The sequence below is a fragment of the Salvia splendens genome, chromosome 17, assembly GCF_004379255.2.
Source record: "Salvia splendens isolate huo1 chromosome 17, SspV2, whole genome shotgun sequence".
Classification (NCBI taxonomy): domain Eukaryota; kingdom Viridiplantae; phylum Streptophyta; class Magnoliopsida; order Lamiales; family Lamiaceae; genus Salvia; species Salvia splendens.
The window spans coordinates 10,011,937-10,029,428 of NC_056048.1; the positions used below are offsets into that span (position 1 = coordinate 10,011,937).

The following is a 17,492-nucleotide window of genomic DNA, read 5'->3' on the forward strand; positions in this document are numbered from 1 at the left end:
TCCAAACGGTCACGGTCGGCATCCCTATCCAACGTCGGCGAAGAAGTGGCTAGCCAACTCGCCGAAGCTAACTTGGGTAGCCCCGACGCCGGACCAAGCGGTTCCCGACGCCGACCGCAAGGAAGGAAGAAGGCAGCGGCCGAACGCCGTCGCGCCGCGACTCCATCTGCCCCCGCCCCCGAACCCGCACCCTATGTTCCACCTCCACCCCGAACAACTCGTTGTGGGCCCTTTTGGCCCAACTCAATATGGCCGATAGGTCAACTATGACCCCCACGCAACTTCAAACGCACGAGGACATGATATTGGGTCTCAAAAAACAATTGGGGTTGATGCCGCCGGATGCGTAGTCTTCCTCGGGTAATATTAGCCAATAATCATGTAATTTTTAATTTTTAGGAGTTTAATTATGTAATTTTTAATTTTTAGTTTTTTTAATTATGTAATTTTTAATTTTTATGATTTTAATTATGTAATTTTTAATTTTTAGGATTTTAATTATGTCTTTTTTATTTTATTTGTAATTTGTAATATTTATTGTGGTTTTTTTAATGAATTTTAGTATTATGGAAATGTTTTTGTGTAATTGAATTTTAAATTAATTGTGCTCGTCCTTGCGGAAGAGCACAGCTGTGGGTGTTGTGCTCTTGCCAGAGAGCAGGCAGAAAAAGTGGGGTCGGGCCCACAACCGTGCCGCTGGCAAGAGCACGGTTGTGGATGCTCTTAGGAGTCTTAGTAACTTTTCTGCACCCGTTTTATAAAAATGATACTAATAAATAGTTAAAATGGAGAAATGGTAAAGTAAGAGAGAGAATAATGTTGAGAAGACTCTTTACTACTACATTATTCTATTTTATTTTACTAATAAATAATGTTGAGGGGGCGGAGGCGGAGGCGGTAGAGTGATGTGTGAGAATTTGAGAGAGCAAATTGATTTTTTGGAGTGGAGCGCAGAATCGTTTGGAGTGGAGCAGATTGAATTTTTTGAGAAATTCGGTTAAAGTGTAGTTGGGTTAATTTATAATTATTAGGAGGGAAATAATAAGAAAAATGAAGAGAACAAATATAAAAAATAATAAACCCTTATTTTGAAAATTTTGCATGCCTCTAGCCCATATTCTGAATGGTTAGCGAATTTAATCCCTATTCTTGAAAGGTCAGTGAATTGAGATCCATATTCCAAAATTTCTCCATTAATATCACACCCCTTTGCATGACTCAATTAATAAATATGCATAAATATAGTAGTATCAAAATATATAAATGTGCATAAATATAGATAATAATAATTTTATTACACAATAATAGTAGTATTAATAAATCTACGTAGATGCAGAAAAAAATATATAAATGTAGTAAGTTTGAAAAAATTCAATACACATTATATTTTTAATAAATATTACCACAACTTAAATTAAATTATTTATATTTTATTCATAGAATTTTATATGTTCATTGAACTCATAATTGAGATGAGAATTTAGTTTATTTTAATAAATAACTTCATAATGCATTCCTCATATAATTAATACTATAATTAACGAATTCTAAAATGACATTGATTTTCAAGCATGGAAAAACGATCACGATTTATACTTTATACATATTGATATACCCAACATTTGATAGAATAATATATGTACATTTAATTCATAATTCAGATGAGAAAAATCAAAAATGAACTTTATGTATTAAAAATCGAAACAAAAGCTATGGCATAATATTTAAATAGTTATAATGGCATTCATGCTAACAATAATTTATACACGAAAGCTGACAATTATGCACGGGTTGTGTAACTATTTTCTTCTAGTGTGATAGCATAATTAGATTATAAACGTGCATATTATCCTCACATCAACGTACTCACTTTTCTTTGGAAACCAATTTTCAATGAATTAATTTGCTTAAATTTGGAAAATTTGCGATTACAATTTTGTCACTTGCCACCCTTCACCATGCGTGTTAATTTATGGATGGAGTGTTTTTATATTCATTTTAGTAGGGATGGTGTTTTCTTTATAATAATTATTTTATTTTAAGTATTAATTTATTTATAAATTGATTATGGAAGAACGAATTTTCTTTATAACTAATTATTTCATTTTTTTCAGATATAAGTCCCTTCTACGTTATTCTCTTACTTTAATTTCTCTTTACTTTAACTATTTATTGTTATCTTACCGAAACAAGTGCGAAAAAGAAATGGGTCATCTTAAGTGGGACATAGAGAGTAATACATTTATTAAAGTTGTTTATATTGATTTAAAATGACAACAATAAGTTGATAGTACGTGAACTTTTAATATCAACCGAGATTTACCACTCATTGAGTGTTGTTTCCTTTGTTATAGTGATAATAGGAAATTATATTTTATACTTAGAAGGCGTTTAGTAGCTACATTATGAGAAAAAATTCTCTAGTCTAAATATACCAAGGTGGAATGATGATGTGGTGTGTCCTAGCTATAGTATATTGACAAATGGAAATATATATAGCTCAACTTCTAGCTGGAAATTACACATCTACACATGCTAATTGTCAAAAAATTTAATATGGAAATTATGGAAATCACATATATAAATTACATAACCATATCACCCATGCAATATATATTCACGCAATCTTTCTATGATTTACATCTTCCATCATCTTCAAATCAATTAAAAAAAATATTCATTGCAATCAATAAATTTCAAAGGAATCCCATTTTTTTTGCACACATACATCTATAGGGTCCTGTTAGGTTGAGATTTTTTAGCTTAATTGAGAATTGAGATGCATTTTCAGCCACTCATTCACAACATTTTCGAAATATCAACTGCAAGTAGATTAAGTCAACTCGGGGGTATTATCGTCAATAGCCTGTACATAAAATATAAATAGCCTTAAGTCAACTCGGGGGTATTATCGTCAATAGCCTGTACATAAAATATAAATAGCCTGCACATCAAATGTCAACAACTTATAGTTGACATTATTTGTGTGTAGTTGACATGAATCGTATATGTAGTTGACATTATATGTGTGTAGTTGACATTATATGTGTGTAGTTGACATGAATTGTATATGTAGTTGACATGGATTGTACACATAGTTGACATTATATGTGTGTAGTTGACATGAATTGTATATGTGTTGACATTATACGTGTGTAGTTGACAAATAAAAATTAAAAAAATATAAAAAATAAAAAAATTTAAAAAATAAAATTTAATAAAGTATTTGTTGAATAAAATGTACCATAAAATTATCATTCTGCTATTTCATAATTAATTAATCTAAAAATATTTTCCATGTGGCAAATTCTGGACCACTCATTTAATAAAAATAAATAGCTAATAATGCATCTCAATTCTCAATTAGGTTAAAAAATCTCAATTGATCACGACCCTACATTTATATATGTTCGTTTATATGTATTCTTATGAATACCGACTACACATTTATTTTAAATATTTATCTAAATGTTCTTTTATACATCATTACATAATTATTTATTTATCTAAATGTTCTTTTATATCATTACATAATTATGTATATAATCGAAGGAATTAGTCTTCTTAATCAAGTAAAATTATTTTGTATCATTTTATTATTATTAGCTACCTTTGTATTTTAACATGGCATATAAATAAAATACTTAAGCTAAAAAATAGTGATTAATATGTTATATATACAAGTAAAATAAAAAAAACTTTAGCTATATAATCGTATTTATTGTGTTTAATGCTATCAATTAAAAAAATATATTCCCGTGAAATGTGACTACACTCTATTATTTGTGTTTACATATATAAACATTAAAAATATATACATATATAATGAGGGTTGTGATCTATTGCTAATTTTTGTTAAATTGCTAACTTGCTAACTCATCAACGTAGTGTATTAAAAATGTCAACACGATAATACTGAAATGTCAATATAAACATATTTTAAAATATTGTGTTGAAATTAATATTTAAATGTCAACACCGTTTGTTAAAATGTCAACACAAATATGTATTGACATTTTAATATGATTGTGTTGACACTTTTAATACATTACGTTGATGAGTTAGCAAGTTAACAATTTAAGAAAAGTTAGCGTTATAACACACCCCTATATAATGAAATAGTTTCATAGTTTACAATTGTAGCAATGATTTTTTCAGTTGATGGAAAGAATGGGGATTTAAGTTATAACGTTATGCGTATATAGGTATATATATGGGATACTAATAATTTCCATATTAAAAATTTTGACAATTAGCATGTGTAGATGTGTAATTTCCAGCTAGAAGTTGAGTTATATATATTTCCATTTGTCAATATAGAATTACTCGTACTACAAAATTTCTGGTATTGCGATTAAGGAAACAAAGTGAACGCCGCCGCCGTGGCAATTGCCGTTATTATTATACCCCAATTCTCATAGACGACCCTTCGACCTCAACTTCGGCGGTCGAGATTATGGCGGCTACTAATCAGCTCAATGTGGACTACCGGCCGTCGTGGGGGTCTCGGAGCGTCGAGTGTTTCGAAAAACTCGAGCAAATTGGGGAAGGGACTTATGGGTGAGGCCAAAGTTTCCCCCTTTTCTGTAAATTTTCCGTTTTATTGAATAAATCGATTTTTAAAGTGGCGGTTATTAATTTCTCTGTTATTTATTTCAAATATGCGTGATTTTTGTATAGGGTGGGTGTGAATTTGTTTAGGCATTCAATTGCTTCTTTTTTGTATCAGAGTTGTTGGTTGCAGCTATTGAATTTTGCTATTCCTCTATTAGTTACTCCAGTTGCATTTTTTTTGCTTTCTAGGTTGGAGATTGGTAGTTTATCACTATTCCTTGTTTTTTGTTTTTGCTCAAACAAATATTTCTGATGTGAAGGAGATATTTCTCCCCATAGCCCGTATGATAGGGCATTCTCAATGGTATTAGGGTCATTTAGAAAAACAATGTTCGTCTTAGACTCTTCGATCTTGTACCCCTTGGTTAACGTGCTTCCATGCATAAATCTTTAGCAGAAAGTAAACCTGCCGCGTAGAGCTTCTATTTAAAAGATCAAGTTGTTAGATACTTAGAATAGGTAGTCATCCAACAAACAAATGTTTTGATGATGTTGATTGGTGGTTTTGTTGTAATTGTACTTATGATAAGTTGAACTGAATTGGATTTTCCTACGCATTTTGAAGCAAGGTTGTTAAAATCCTACTTTTAAATAAGTGAACCTCATAGTTGAAGTGAATTTCATACATTTAATACAACTATGAAGTGATCTATGAAGAATGTTATTATGAATGCTTTTGTTTGTATGATATGAAAAAAAGCATTTTGCAAGTGTATTTGTATGCCTCGTAATATAATGTTTTTTCCGTCTATTTATTGTGCAGAGAATGATACCATGGTTTGGATATCATTAAGATGGAGTTATGGCTCTTATCCTGCTCTTTCTACTGACATTTAAAAAAAATATATATATATGCACATACATACACGTACATGGAAGCCTTGTTTCTTCAATATTTTGTAACCGTAACATTACATGTGCAGGGGCACAGAGCAAAATTGTTAACGGAACATAACAATTAGTTAATAGTTTAATATTATTGTACCTAAAATAGGCTGGATCATTGTAAATTGTACTTTACTCTAGTAATGGGATAATCTTTTTTTAATACAGTAGTAGTACTCAGATAAACTCAAATGTTCTCTTCTAATTTGTTTGTTTGTGTATGTTCTGTTTCCTTTTCCTCCCCAGGCAAGTATATATGGCCAAAGAAAAGAGAACTGGAGAGATTGTCGCATTGAAAAAGATACGAATGGATAATGAAAAAGAGGGGGTATAGCTCTTCTCCCCAGTCATTGCCTATCTTTAAAAATATTCTGAACTTGACATTGGAAACGCCAACAGCTGTTTCTTTCATCAAATATTTTACATTATTTTCCCGTCACTGCAGTTTCCCATCACTGCGATCCGAGAAATAAAAATTCTAAAGAAGCTACAGCATGAAAATGTTATTCACTTGAAAGAGATAGTGACATCTCCTGGTACTTTTTTTCTTGAAAATTACTTCTAACTTCACCTGATATGCCAATCCTCAATTTGAACTCATTCTGGTTGCTTTATATAGGTCGGGAGACCAACGGACAGGTACAGCCAGGTAATAAGCTAAGTCTCTGCTCTTTGTTGATGGGAGCTCCTAGCTCTCCTGCTATTGATATGGAACTCCAATATGACACCTTTTTATAACCTCAGATGCAGAGAACAATAAGTACAATGGAAGCATTTATATGGTGTTTGAATACATGGATCACGACTTAACTGGCCTTGCAGATCGTCCTGGACTAAGATTTACTGTTCCACAAATAAAAGTACTGCAAGCTGTCTCGAGACTTTTATTATTAACCCTTCCATGTTCGGTGAATTTCAGCCAGTGGAGAATTTACTATATATTGTTTTGTAGTGTTACATGAAGCAACTACTCACAGGTCTTCATTACTGCCATGTTAATCAAGTGCTTCACAGGGACATAAAAGGTTTGAATGTGTTGTATGGGTAATACTGAAAATTAAAATGGTATGAGTGGTCAATATTTGATAGTACCTCACTGCAGGCTCCAATCTTCTTATCGATAATGAGGGAAACCTGAAGCTTGCAGATTTTGGACTTGCACGTTCCTTTTCTAATGACATTAATGCAAATCTTACAAATCGTGTTATTACATTGTGGTACAGGTATATCCTTTCTTCTTTGTCAAGCATAAGTCCATTTTTGTTCTGGTAGTAGTGATGACTCTGATTTTGCCTCGTTTTTTTGCTGTTAATATGTAGACCTCCAGAGTTACTTCTTGGAGCTACAAAGTATGGTCCAGCTGTTGACATGTGGTCTGTAGGCTGTATCTTTGCTGAGCTATTGTATGGAAAACCGATCTTACCGGGAAAGAATGAGGTTAGAATTATCCATGGACCTTGTAGCGAAGTTTCTTATGCTTATTTTACTCTCCCTGATCTTGAAAATGTTTTGTGTGGATTGTTTGTCTATGACCTTGCACAGTTGCAGCATACCATATAATGTTAGAAGAAAGGCGATTCTCACAAACTGTTTGATACAAGTACTCAACGAATTACACCAGTGACCAGTTAGTGTAGATGGAAAAGAAAAGTAAAAGTTATAACAGAGTTATTTCTCTACCTCCTTGAGAAGAACATATATAGACCTTATATATCCTTGTGTAAGCATCTCGTTTTCTAGTTATTTGGAAACACTGTTCACTTTTCCTGAGGAAGTTGAGAAATAGGAGTAGAAACATGGGAAAGAAAACGTGAAGGGGGGGTGGGTGATTTAGATGTCTTGTTTCTTTCAGAAGCGATTCATGGTAATCAGGCGTACCTTTGAGTCGTTATCAAAATTTAACTTGATCGTATCGATTTTTCTGTATAGAATAGAATTGAGTTAGACTTGAGCATGGCTTATGGACATTCTTGGTGTTGTCCATCATGGATTTCCTGATTGGTTTACAGGTGTTTTGTGAACTTAGTATCATCTTTGTATTCACTCCTATTGCAGCCTGAACAGTTGAATAAAATATTTGAGCTTTGTGGAACCCCTGATGAGTTAATATGGCCTGGTGTTTCGAAGATTCCTTGGTATAACAAATTTAAGCCCACTCGTCCGATGAAAAAGCGAATTCGGGAGCTCTTTAGACAGTTGAGTACTGAAGCCAAGTTTTGTTAATATGTGGTGTTATTTCCGAGTACTCTATTATTATTTAGGGTTTACTGAATGATCATTCACTATGCAGTTTCGACCGACATGCTTTGGACTTGCTAGAGAAAATGCTAGTTCTTGATCCTGCTCAGGTATATTCCTCATCTAGTAATGTTTTTTTCTTCTGCTACGAACAATTTGTTGTGATGGAATTGAGAGATTGGAAGCACAACCAAAAGTAGTACTATGAGAGAAAAAGTGTGTCGAAATAAGGAGGTCCTCAAAAGTCAGAATTGAGAAATCTTGCCCTAGCCATCTGTCGCTCAACTTATTAAGTAATCCCTCCGTCCCACCATAAGCGACTTGTATTCCTTATTGGGACGTCTCACCGCCATTTCCTTTTTTAGCAAAAAATAACATCTTTCCTCTCTCGTACTCTATTCTATAATTTATTCTTTCACCAACTGTATTCTCTTCTCTCTACACACTTTCTTAAATCCCCGTGTCCAAAAGAACCGGCTCGCTTATGGTGGGACTAAGAGAGCACTTCTTACAACTGCTACAACTCATAAACAAAACTGCCCACTGGACTAGGACAGAAAATTTGATCAAAACAATGAACTAAAATAATTAACTAAATAAACTTGCTCGTGCAGCAAGAAGATATAATCTTGCGACTGTTACGTGCCACTTGTTACCATAGTTCTTGAGTTACTACTATTAGAGCCCTTGTCTCATTTTTTCTCTTTTCTGCGTCTCTTTATATCTCACAGAGAATCTCTGCAAAAGATGCTTTAGATGCTGAATATTTCTGGACTGATCCCTTACCTTGTGACCCGAAAAGGTATGCTCGATAAAACTTTCTTGATATTACATTGGGATGTATCTCAAAAATCTATTACATTTCGATTAAGATGTTTGATTTGAGAAATGATTCCATGGTCCATATAACAAAGATTATTCCAAAGTGAGCCATAAAACAGTTAATACAAGTTTCTTGACCGTGCAGTTTGCCAAAATACGAATCATCACACGAATTCCAAACAAAGAAGAAGAGACAGCAACAACGACAGAACGATGAAAATGCAAAACGGCAGAAGGTGCAGCATCCACAACAACATGCTCGCTTGCCCCCTATCCAACAATCTGGACAGTCCCATCCACAGCACTGGAACGGCTCCAGCCATCAGATGAACAACAACTCTCAGATGGCAATGAATGGTGCGCCTAGTCATCAACAATACGTAAAGCCACGCGGCCCACCAGCAGGTCCCAGTAGATACCCTCCAGGCGGGGCTGGCGGAGGCGGAGGCGGTGGTGTTGGTTACTACCAAGATCGTGGAGGATACAGTAGTGCCCCATTCCCCTCACAGGGGCGAGGACCCCCACCGTATCCTGGAAACACAGCTCCCTCAAACGGTCGGGGGGCAACTGGTGGATACGGGGCTCCTCCTAACTACTCACAAAGCGGTCAATATGGCGGAAGGGGTCAGAATCCCATGGGTGGCAACAGAAACCAGCAGTATGGCTGGCAGCAATAGTAAAGACAAGTAGCCGTTACTTCATACACGCCTAATTTCATTCACAGACGATGTGGAGGATCTGGTGCCTCCATTGGATACAGTTTTGCAAATTGTTACTAGGCTTTGTATATCTAGTGATTCTTCTTGGTTAATTGGTATAGATTGTCTCAAGAATGAGTGGGGTGATTGTTATATGTTGTTGGGATTCTGTTATCTTTAACTAGAGATGGATTTTTGAATGTCTACATGTAAAAGATCAATTTTAAATTAATAATTTTGTTAGATCAAGAACAGCTTTACATAGTTTCTGGGCTGAACGCACTTGTCATATCTAAATGCATCATCTGCTGTGGGCAAAACATATGTTTAGCTCTATTACAACATCATGCATTGTTTGAAGCCCGATGGAGTATGCCATTTGCTATTTGCAAATATATATACTCCCTCCGTCTACGAAAGGTTGTCCACTTTTGTTTGATCCTTCTACGAATGTTGTCCACTTTGCTTTTTGTCATTTTTGGTAAATGGAGTCCACTTTCCACAAACTCATCACACGTACATTCTATTATAAAACTAATACAGTATATAAATGTGGAACCCACATTCCATTAACTTTTACCACTCACATTTTTTAAAATCTGCGCCGAGTCAAATGTGGACAACATTTCGTAGACAGATGGAGTAGCTTATCAGTAGTTGTGCCATCATACAACGAAGAAACACATACCACGCAGTGGAGGTTTCTTGAACCGGGTTTCAACCAAATATATCGGCCAGGCCAACTTTTTTCATTTCAAGAATTTAGGTAATGGTATGTAAGCCCTACAAAAAAAAAGCATAAATTTCGAAACTAAAATTGAAAAACTACAATCTAATGAAATTCCATTTTTTTCTCAAGCTCCTCGGTCATGTCATTATGATGGATGTGCTTAACCTTGGGAGCTTCCATAAAAAGGATCGACTTATACACGTCTGATACAATATCGGTTCCCCAACAAATTTCATGCGTCGGTGCAACTTGGGGCATTTTGTGCGGAGTCTTCCCCAAAAATCTCCTCCATAGGATAGTTGAGGTCGAACATCTTGCCACTGTTGCTTGTTGCTGCTCTAGTTCCCCAAGACATTCATGTAGACGTCACTGTACTTGGACTCTCTTTGTTCTTCATGGAAGAACGCCTGATGATGATGAGACTTCTCATGAATATTTTCTGTAGTTGGCCACAGTTTCTGCACATTGTTGAATGATACCATCATATTTGGCAAAGATTGTCCCAGTCGTGCTCTCATGCCCAGCTGGATTTATTCGTGTTGTACATGTCAGCAATTCTTTTCTAAAACTTCTTCGCCTTCTGACCGGACCCGACAGAAATGACGCCTAGCCTCAACCGAGTTCTTCTTCATTCCCCTCGCTTGTGAACCAGATCCGACACCCGAGGGAGGGCCTGTGGTGGGCTGGCTACATTGCTGATGCCTTTATTAATTTTATCTAAGCATGTCATGAAGAAATGTAAGTTTAAGCAAGCAACCCAAACCAGAAACCAGCAGTTTGCTTTAATTTATTATGGATGTGGTAACACACTCAAATCTTCTGTAAATTTAAAATAACACATGTCAAAATCTTGTTATGTTTCATCAGTGTAAGCCAATCTGTTTTCCAAAAAGCCTGCACAACTCTGTATCCTCAATGAGAGTTACCCTACACAACAGACATTCAAGACTTCCAATGAATTTAGACTTCTACATTTTCAGCTTCACCCATCCTAGCATGCGCACCCTCCGCCTTGCTGCTCATTTTGGCCCCCGTTTGCAGTCGCCTTCAAATTCACATCCACCATATCATCGTGCTTCGCAGAGGAGAGCGCCTCCATCCCCGGCAGCGCTGCAGCTATCTTCCGGAATAGTGGCTGCCAACACAACAATTTCAATCAAGGCATACATATTCAATTATGTTATACTAACTAGATCATGATACCTTTATATTGAATCCGGCTTTAGCACTAGTCTCTACGAACATGACTCCGGATTCACGAGCCTTGATATCGCCTTCTTCAATCGAAACTTGCCTAGGAAAAGGCAATATAGATTTTATTTTCAAAAATGTGATTTAACATGTTGGTGTCCTTACCGTTTGTCGACAAGATCAGTTTTATTTCCGACTAGAACGATAATCACATCACCGCCACGTTCTGTTCTTACTTCCTCAATCCACTTTGAAGTGTTCAAAAATGACTGTCTGTCTGCATATATATACATATAAGTTAGTATTTTACAATAATCAATCAAGAAACATACTGTTATTCAAAGTAAACCAAGAATTGCTTACTAGCAACATCGTAGGCAATCACAGCTACTGAAGAATCCCTAATGTAGCTCGGAATTAGACTTCTAAATCTTTCTTGTCCAGCAGTATCCCTATAATTCGTACGTCGTGTTTTAGTAATTTCATACATCGCGTTTTAGTAGTTTATCGTAAAATAATAAAATCAATTGTTTTAACATTTTATTACAATTCAAACAAAACATGCATAAAGGGGTTACCAAAGCTGCAAGCGAACTGTTCGATCTTCAAGGTACATTGTTTTGGACAAGAAATCTATGCCAATTGTAGCCTACATGTATATATTCAAAAATCACATCAAAACAATTTAAAAATAAAAAAACATACAAATTTATAAAATTTTATCAATGTGTGTATACCTGATAGGTTGTATCGAATTTATCGTACATGAAACGGGTGATGATGCTGGTTTTTCCGACCGACTGATCGCCCAGAAACACGAGCTTGTATTTTGCTAATGGTGACACCACCGCCATTCTCTCCCTCTACAATATGACAATATGCATGTATTGTTTGATGACGATGAATACGAGATCTGGATCAAGATGGAGATAATTTAAGGAGAGATAACAATGAGACAACGTAGAATGGGTGGATGAATGGTCTGATTTTTGTGAAACGAGTTTTACACGTAAAGGGAAATCTTAATTTGTAAGTAGCATTTCATTTTCAATTTCAATGTTATTCATCACATAAGTTTGTGGCTTACTCAATTTCAATGTTATTCAATTAATACATTATATCATCTAGAAAAAGATCAATATTCCAACACTCATACGTGCTATATATAATAGTATTCCATTACGATCATAATCAATATTGACTTGCCATTCAAATTCAGATTAATTTATTTCTCATGTTTAAGATATCATATATTAATTCATTAAGCTTGATGATTGATAGCTTAATATAACTAATTTGGACAAAAAATATTTGTTTGGTTTACAATATTATATTACTAACAATGTTATACTTGTATGAGTAAAAATGGAGGAGATGAATACTTGGCTATAGAGAATAAGGAACACAACAAAACAGCTGAAAAAATATGGCAGAGGATGCAACAGTCCCATCACTCTAGTTACTCTGTTTCCCAACTTGGATATAATTCTGCAAAAATATGGCATCGACCCTAATTCATTCACTATTGATTTTTACTCTTAATGATATCAAAAGTTGAAGTTATTTTCGTCTGCAAACAATTTGATTTTATTTATTTGTTGATTTGTTGGTTCATTGAACCATAATCTAAAACTTATGAATATCAACAAGATAAGTAATAAATCATACAAATAAATGAATATAAATATAAATAACACGATAAATTTATGACTTAATTTGTTTATTTTTTATTATTGATTAATTTTTTATGTTGTACTCCATTAATATGTGCATAATAAATATGTCACAATTTTTATTTTAAAATTTAAATATAAAGGAATTTATGTAATTTATATAATATTTTAAATTTATTAAAATTAATTATAAATCTTATAGTATAATTAAGAATATGTGAAATAAAAACTTGATTAGATTGGATTAGAATCTATACATATATAAAAGCGGAATACCAAACAATCCATTTTCCCGCCAACTTTCATGAAATATTGATAAGTATATTATAAAATTATATTTGCATATAGTATACAATATTAATATATGATTGATTTGATATAGAGAATAAATGAATGTCAATTAGTCAAATCATATTCTTTTTGACCATTGGATAAAAATGAGATCAAGTGGTCCCTCTCAATTTATTTTATTGACCAATGAGATTATGCCATTTGTTACAATCTCATAGGTCAATAAATATTTTATTTATTATTCAAATATTTTTTATATATTAAATGAAATATATATAAAAAAATTATACCAAAAATTATATTTTTTAATCCACTACAAATTGAGATCACATTTGCTATAGTTCTATTCACAAAAAAAAGTTCTATTTCTCTCTACATGTAATCTTTCTTCAATTTTATTATTTCTCATTTTTTAAAAAAATTATTCACCATTGATGATGAGAATGACATGTTCTCTAATTCCCAAAATTTCAATCATCCCAAGATTATTTGTATTTAATTATTGCAACTTATGGTTTTTATTTATTTTTTAATTTTTTTGTCATTTTTTTATACATTATCATAATTTTTTGTTATAATATAATCTATCTATACATATATAAAAACCAAGTTGTGAGAATTTTTGTTTTCCCCTTTTCATGAATTTATTTTAACTATATAGTTTTAGTAGCATGCACTATTGGATATTAATACAAGATTTATTGTATGAGATATATGATATAAAAGTGTTGTTAGATTTGTCAAATCATAGTTGTCATGGAGATCATATTTGCTATAGTTCTATATATCCTTAAAAGCAAGGTTTTTTTGGTGGGAAAATAGCAAGAGTTTCCGCCAAATTGGCTGAAGAGGGTTTTTATTTTATTTATTTTATTTATTTATTTATTTATTTATTTTAAAATTACATGTTTCAAACCAAAGGTTAATCAATAACCTCCAAGAATTGTTTCTTTTACATGTTTAATCCAGCAGCCAATGGCATGAGCTTTCAAAAACAAAGTTGGTTACACCATGTACTAACAATCAATCATACTTTTCTTACACAAAGAAACTCTTTCATATTGAGCTTTGGTCTTTCATATTGAGACCATCCGCAATGGGCGGACGATGGCACGCCCGATGGCGCGCATCGTCCGCGCCATTCATCGTCCGCCCCCATTGTAGGTGTGTGGCATAGGCCGCGGACGATAGTCGCGGCCTATGCTTCGGGCGCGACTTAAACCGCGGACGATGACCATCGTCCGCGCCATCGTCCGCCTCATTGCGGACGCAGCGGACGATGGTCGCGGACGATGGTCATCGTCCGCCCCATTGTGAAGGCCGCGGACGATGACACGCGGTTTCGTTTTTTTATATAAATCTCGTTTCTCATTCAGTTGTGCATACGAACATATCGACTATCTCTCAACATATTCTCTCTCAACATCCAACGAAAATGAATCCCGGCGAAGACACCAATAGTTCTAGTTCGTCTGATTCCGGTCGTTCGATTGACGAAGTTTTTAAAATTCGTATTTTAAATGTATTTTAGTTTTTTTTTAATTCGTATGTATTTTGTAAATATTACAAAATTGATGATGTGGCGCGCCATAGGGCGCGCCTTAGGGCGCCCACTGCAGGTGGAGAAGGAGGAGGATAAAAATACTGACGTGGCGCGACTTAGGGTGCCCCACTGCTGATGGTCTGAGCTTTGGTGGGAATTCTCGGATGAAGATCTTAAGAGCGTCCACTATAATGTGGAAGCGGCTATAGCCGCGTTTGGGGCGGAAGCGGGACGGCTTATAGTGGGAAGGGTGTCCGCCGCGGGGGTGGACGCGGCGGGTGGGGGGGAGGAAGGCGGACGCGCGATCGCCGACTCCGGGGCGAGGACGCGGCTAAGGGTGGCTGGAGAGAGAAGGAGTGGGGCTATAGCCGCGGCTGACGCGGCGGCGCGGCGGTTCGATTCGGGGGGCGGCGGTGGGAGGGGGCTGTCCGCCCCCTATAGTGGACACTCTAATGCAAGGTTTTTTGAGAGCCAAAACCATTTTTATAGGGAAAAAAAAGGAAAAATGATTTTTGACTACTGAAAATAATCCCCAAGTTGGCTATATATACTTGCACATACACAGATTCATTCACCAGCATTTTTTTTCTTCTCTCTAAATCTTCGGTGTTTTTATTGCTGATATGCTGAATGTTTTTATTTTTGCAGATATTGCAGGTCAATTTATCGCCATAAGAGGTTAGCTTTCTTCTCTCTAAACCATCTTTCTGTTTATTGTTGATCTAATGATCTCTTTTTTTTGGCATATGTTGCAGCTTTCTTCTCTTTGAACCATTTATCTGTTTATTGTTTAAAGGTTGGCTTAATTTTCTTCTCTCTAAACCATCTTTCTGTTTACTGTTAATCTACTGTTCTTTTCTTTTTTGTCATTTATTGCAGATGAATTCATGAGTTTAAGACCCTCCGCAATAGGAATAGTCTAGCAATAGCCCAGCCATAGCTTAGCCACAAACTCCTTCGGTCACATCATCAGCACTAAAAATCCTCCTGGCACATCATCAAAACAAGCAAATAGCTCAGCCATAGCTTAGTCACATCACTAATAACAATTATATAAAAATGAAATAATTAACAATCACACAATATACGGAATTTAATTTACGAGACATATACGGAAAACAATAATAATACTATTAAAATTTTAAAAACTACAATAATTTTAAAAAAGTACAATAATTTAAAAAAATTACAATAATTAAAAAAAAGTACAATAATATACTCCTCGTCTCCATCGTCGTCTCCTCCGTCGCTGTCGCCACCATCGCCGCCGCCTCCGTGGCCGCCGCCTCTACTCCCGCCAGTCTCCCTCCGTGCCGCCTCCAACTCGTCCTGCATGCTCATGAGCAATGTTTGAAGCAAACTCTTCTCCACGGGGTCCACCGCCGACCGCCATTCGACCAACGTCTTGAACATCTGAGCGCGCGTTTGTTGACGCGCGAAGAATTTGAGATCCGCTGTGGATTGGCCAAGGGGGGATGCCGACTGGACCTCTTGGGAACCCTCGGCGACCCCCCTCACCTCCTGGGCCGTCTCGGGGAGGTCGTGGGAACCACCGCTGCTGCCGCTGAAATCACCGGTATAGTTCAGTCGTTGCTTCTTCGGCCAGCCAGCGTCGACACCTACTCGGAACTTCTCGGAGTCGTTCAGCACAAGATAGCAGTTCCAGTAGGTGAACTCCTTATACAACCCGGGCTGGGGGAAGGCTTTCTCCGCTATCCTCCTGCAGTTTTCCTCCGTTTGGCCACTGCTCTGCATGCGGAGGGCGTTGGCGTACAAACCCAAAAATCGGGAGACGGCAGCCCTGATTCGGTCCCACCCCTTCCGACAATCCTCCCCGTTGCGTGGCCTCCCCTCCGGGCAAAATGTCTGGTAGGGTGCTACTATCTTGCCCCACAAGTTGATGATCCTCTGGTAGTTCGAAACGAGAGGATCGTCGCAAACACTCACCCACGGCTTGGACAGTGCGACGTTCTCTGCGTCCGTCCACCTCCTCCGGACCTGGCTATCCACACCCGGCTGCGACGACTCACCCTTCTTCTTCGCCTTGCCCTTCTTCTTTGGGTCGCCCCGACCCCGCACTGCTCCCCCCATTTGATCGGGAGTTTCCGAAACCCCGAGCATATCGAACCCCAACTCCTCTAAGGAGAAAGACTCAAATTGCGTGAACTGCGAATCCGCTGGGGTCGATGTGTGCGAAGAAGCAGTCGAAAAATCAAAACTGGGGCGATAAACGTTTTCCTACCCCGGCGTCCCCTGCGTCGCCGGTACCCCCCTGTTGGTGGCTGCATCGGCGTCCCCCCTAGGCATCATCTGCATCCCGGGTGCCCACCCCGGCATCATCTGCACACCGGGCTGCATCCCCGGTAACCCCTGCCACGGCGGCGTACTCCCCCCAGGTGCCATCCCGGGCATCATCCCCTGCCACGGGTACATGTTATAGTACCCTGGCATCGGACCCCATCCACCTCCCACGGGTACCGGGGGAGTTTGAGACCCGCTTGTCACTGGAGTACCTTTGTTGGTGTTATCCATTTCTCGGTGTTGATCTTGTACAGAAATTAAGATAGAGAGAGTACTTGTTAAAACAAGTGGTGCGAATGAAAATGACGTGCAAAGCGCGTATATATAGTGTTTCGAAAGAAAAAAATATCGTCTAGGCGATGCGATAGGTGATCTGGACGCTGCAATAGCGCCGAGCGGATCGCCCAGCGCATCGCCTAGCGCCACGAAATCGCCGAGCGCTAGGCGGTTTTTAATTACGGGAAACATTAATAATACTATCGTCTAGGCGGTGCGCTAGGCGCCAT

General features: G+C 36.8%; 2 protein-coding genes across 2 annotated transcripts; one reads left to right on the forward strand and one right to left on the reverse strand.

Moving 5' to 3' along the window:
• Positions 1 to 4,340: 4,340 nt before the first annotated feature.
• Positions 4,341 to 9,463, forward strand: LOC121773550 (cyclin-dependent kinase C-1-like). The gene is made up of 12 exons (XM_042170431.1): positions 4,341 to 4,560; positions 5,746 to 5,827; positions 5,945 to 6,035; positions 6,119 to 6,148; positions 6,244 to 6,359; positions 6,452 to 6,524; positions 6,602 to 6,722; positions 6,819 to 6,936; positions 7,555 to 7,694; positions 7,790 to 7,847; positions 8,469 to 8,539; positions 8,705 to 9,463. The coding sequence occupies exons 1-12, from the start codon at positions 4,457 to 4,459 to the stop codon at positions 9,234 to 9,236; spliced, it is 1,536 nt and encodes a 511-aa protein (XP_042026365.1). The 5' UTR covers positions 4,341 to 4,456; the 3' UTR covers positions 9,237 to 9,463.
• Positions 9,464 to 10,747: 1,284 nt separating this feature from the next.
• Positions 10,748 to 12,146, reverse strand: LOC121773553 (ras-related protein RABH1e-like). Its single transcript, XM_042170432.1, has 6 exons — positions 11,916 to 12,146; positions 11,757 to 11,827; positions 11,542 to 11,630; positions 11,344 to 11,455; positions 11,191 to 11,281; positions 10,748 to 11,122 (listed from the first exon to the last, which is right to left on the reverse strand). The coding sequence occupies exons 1-6, from the start codon at positions 12,030 to 12,032 to the stop codon at positions 10,979 to 10,981; spliced, it is 624 nt and encodes a 207-aa protein (XP_042026366.1). The 5' UTR covers positions 12,033 to 12,146; the 3' UTR covers positions 10,748 to 10,978.
• Between the last annotated feature and the right edge of the window lie 5,346 nt (positions 12,147 to 17,492).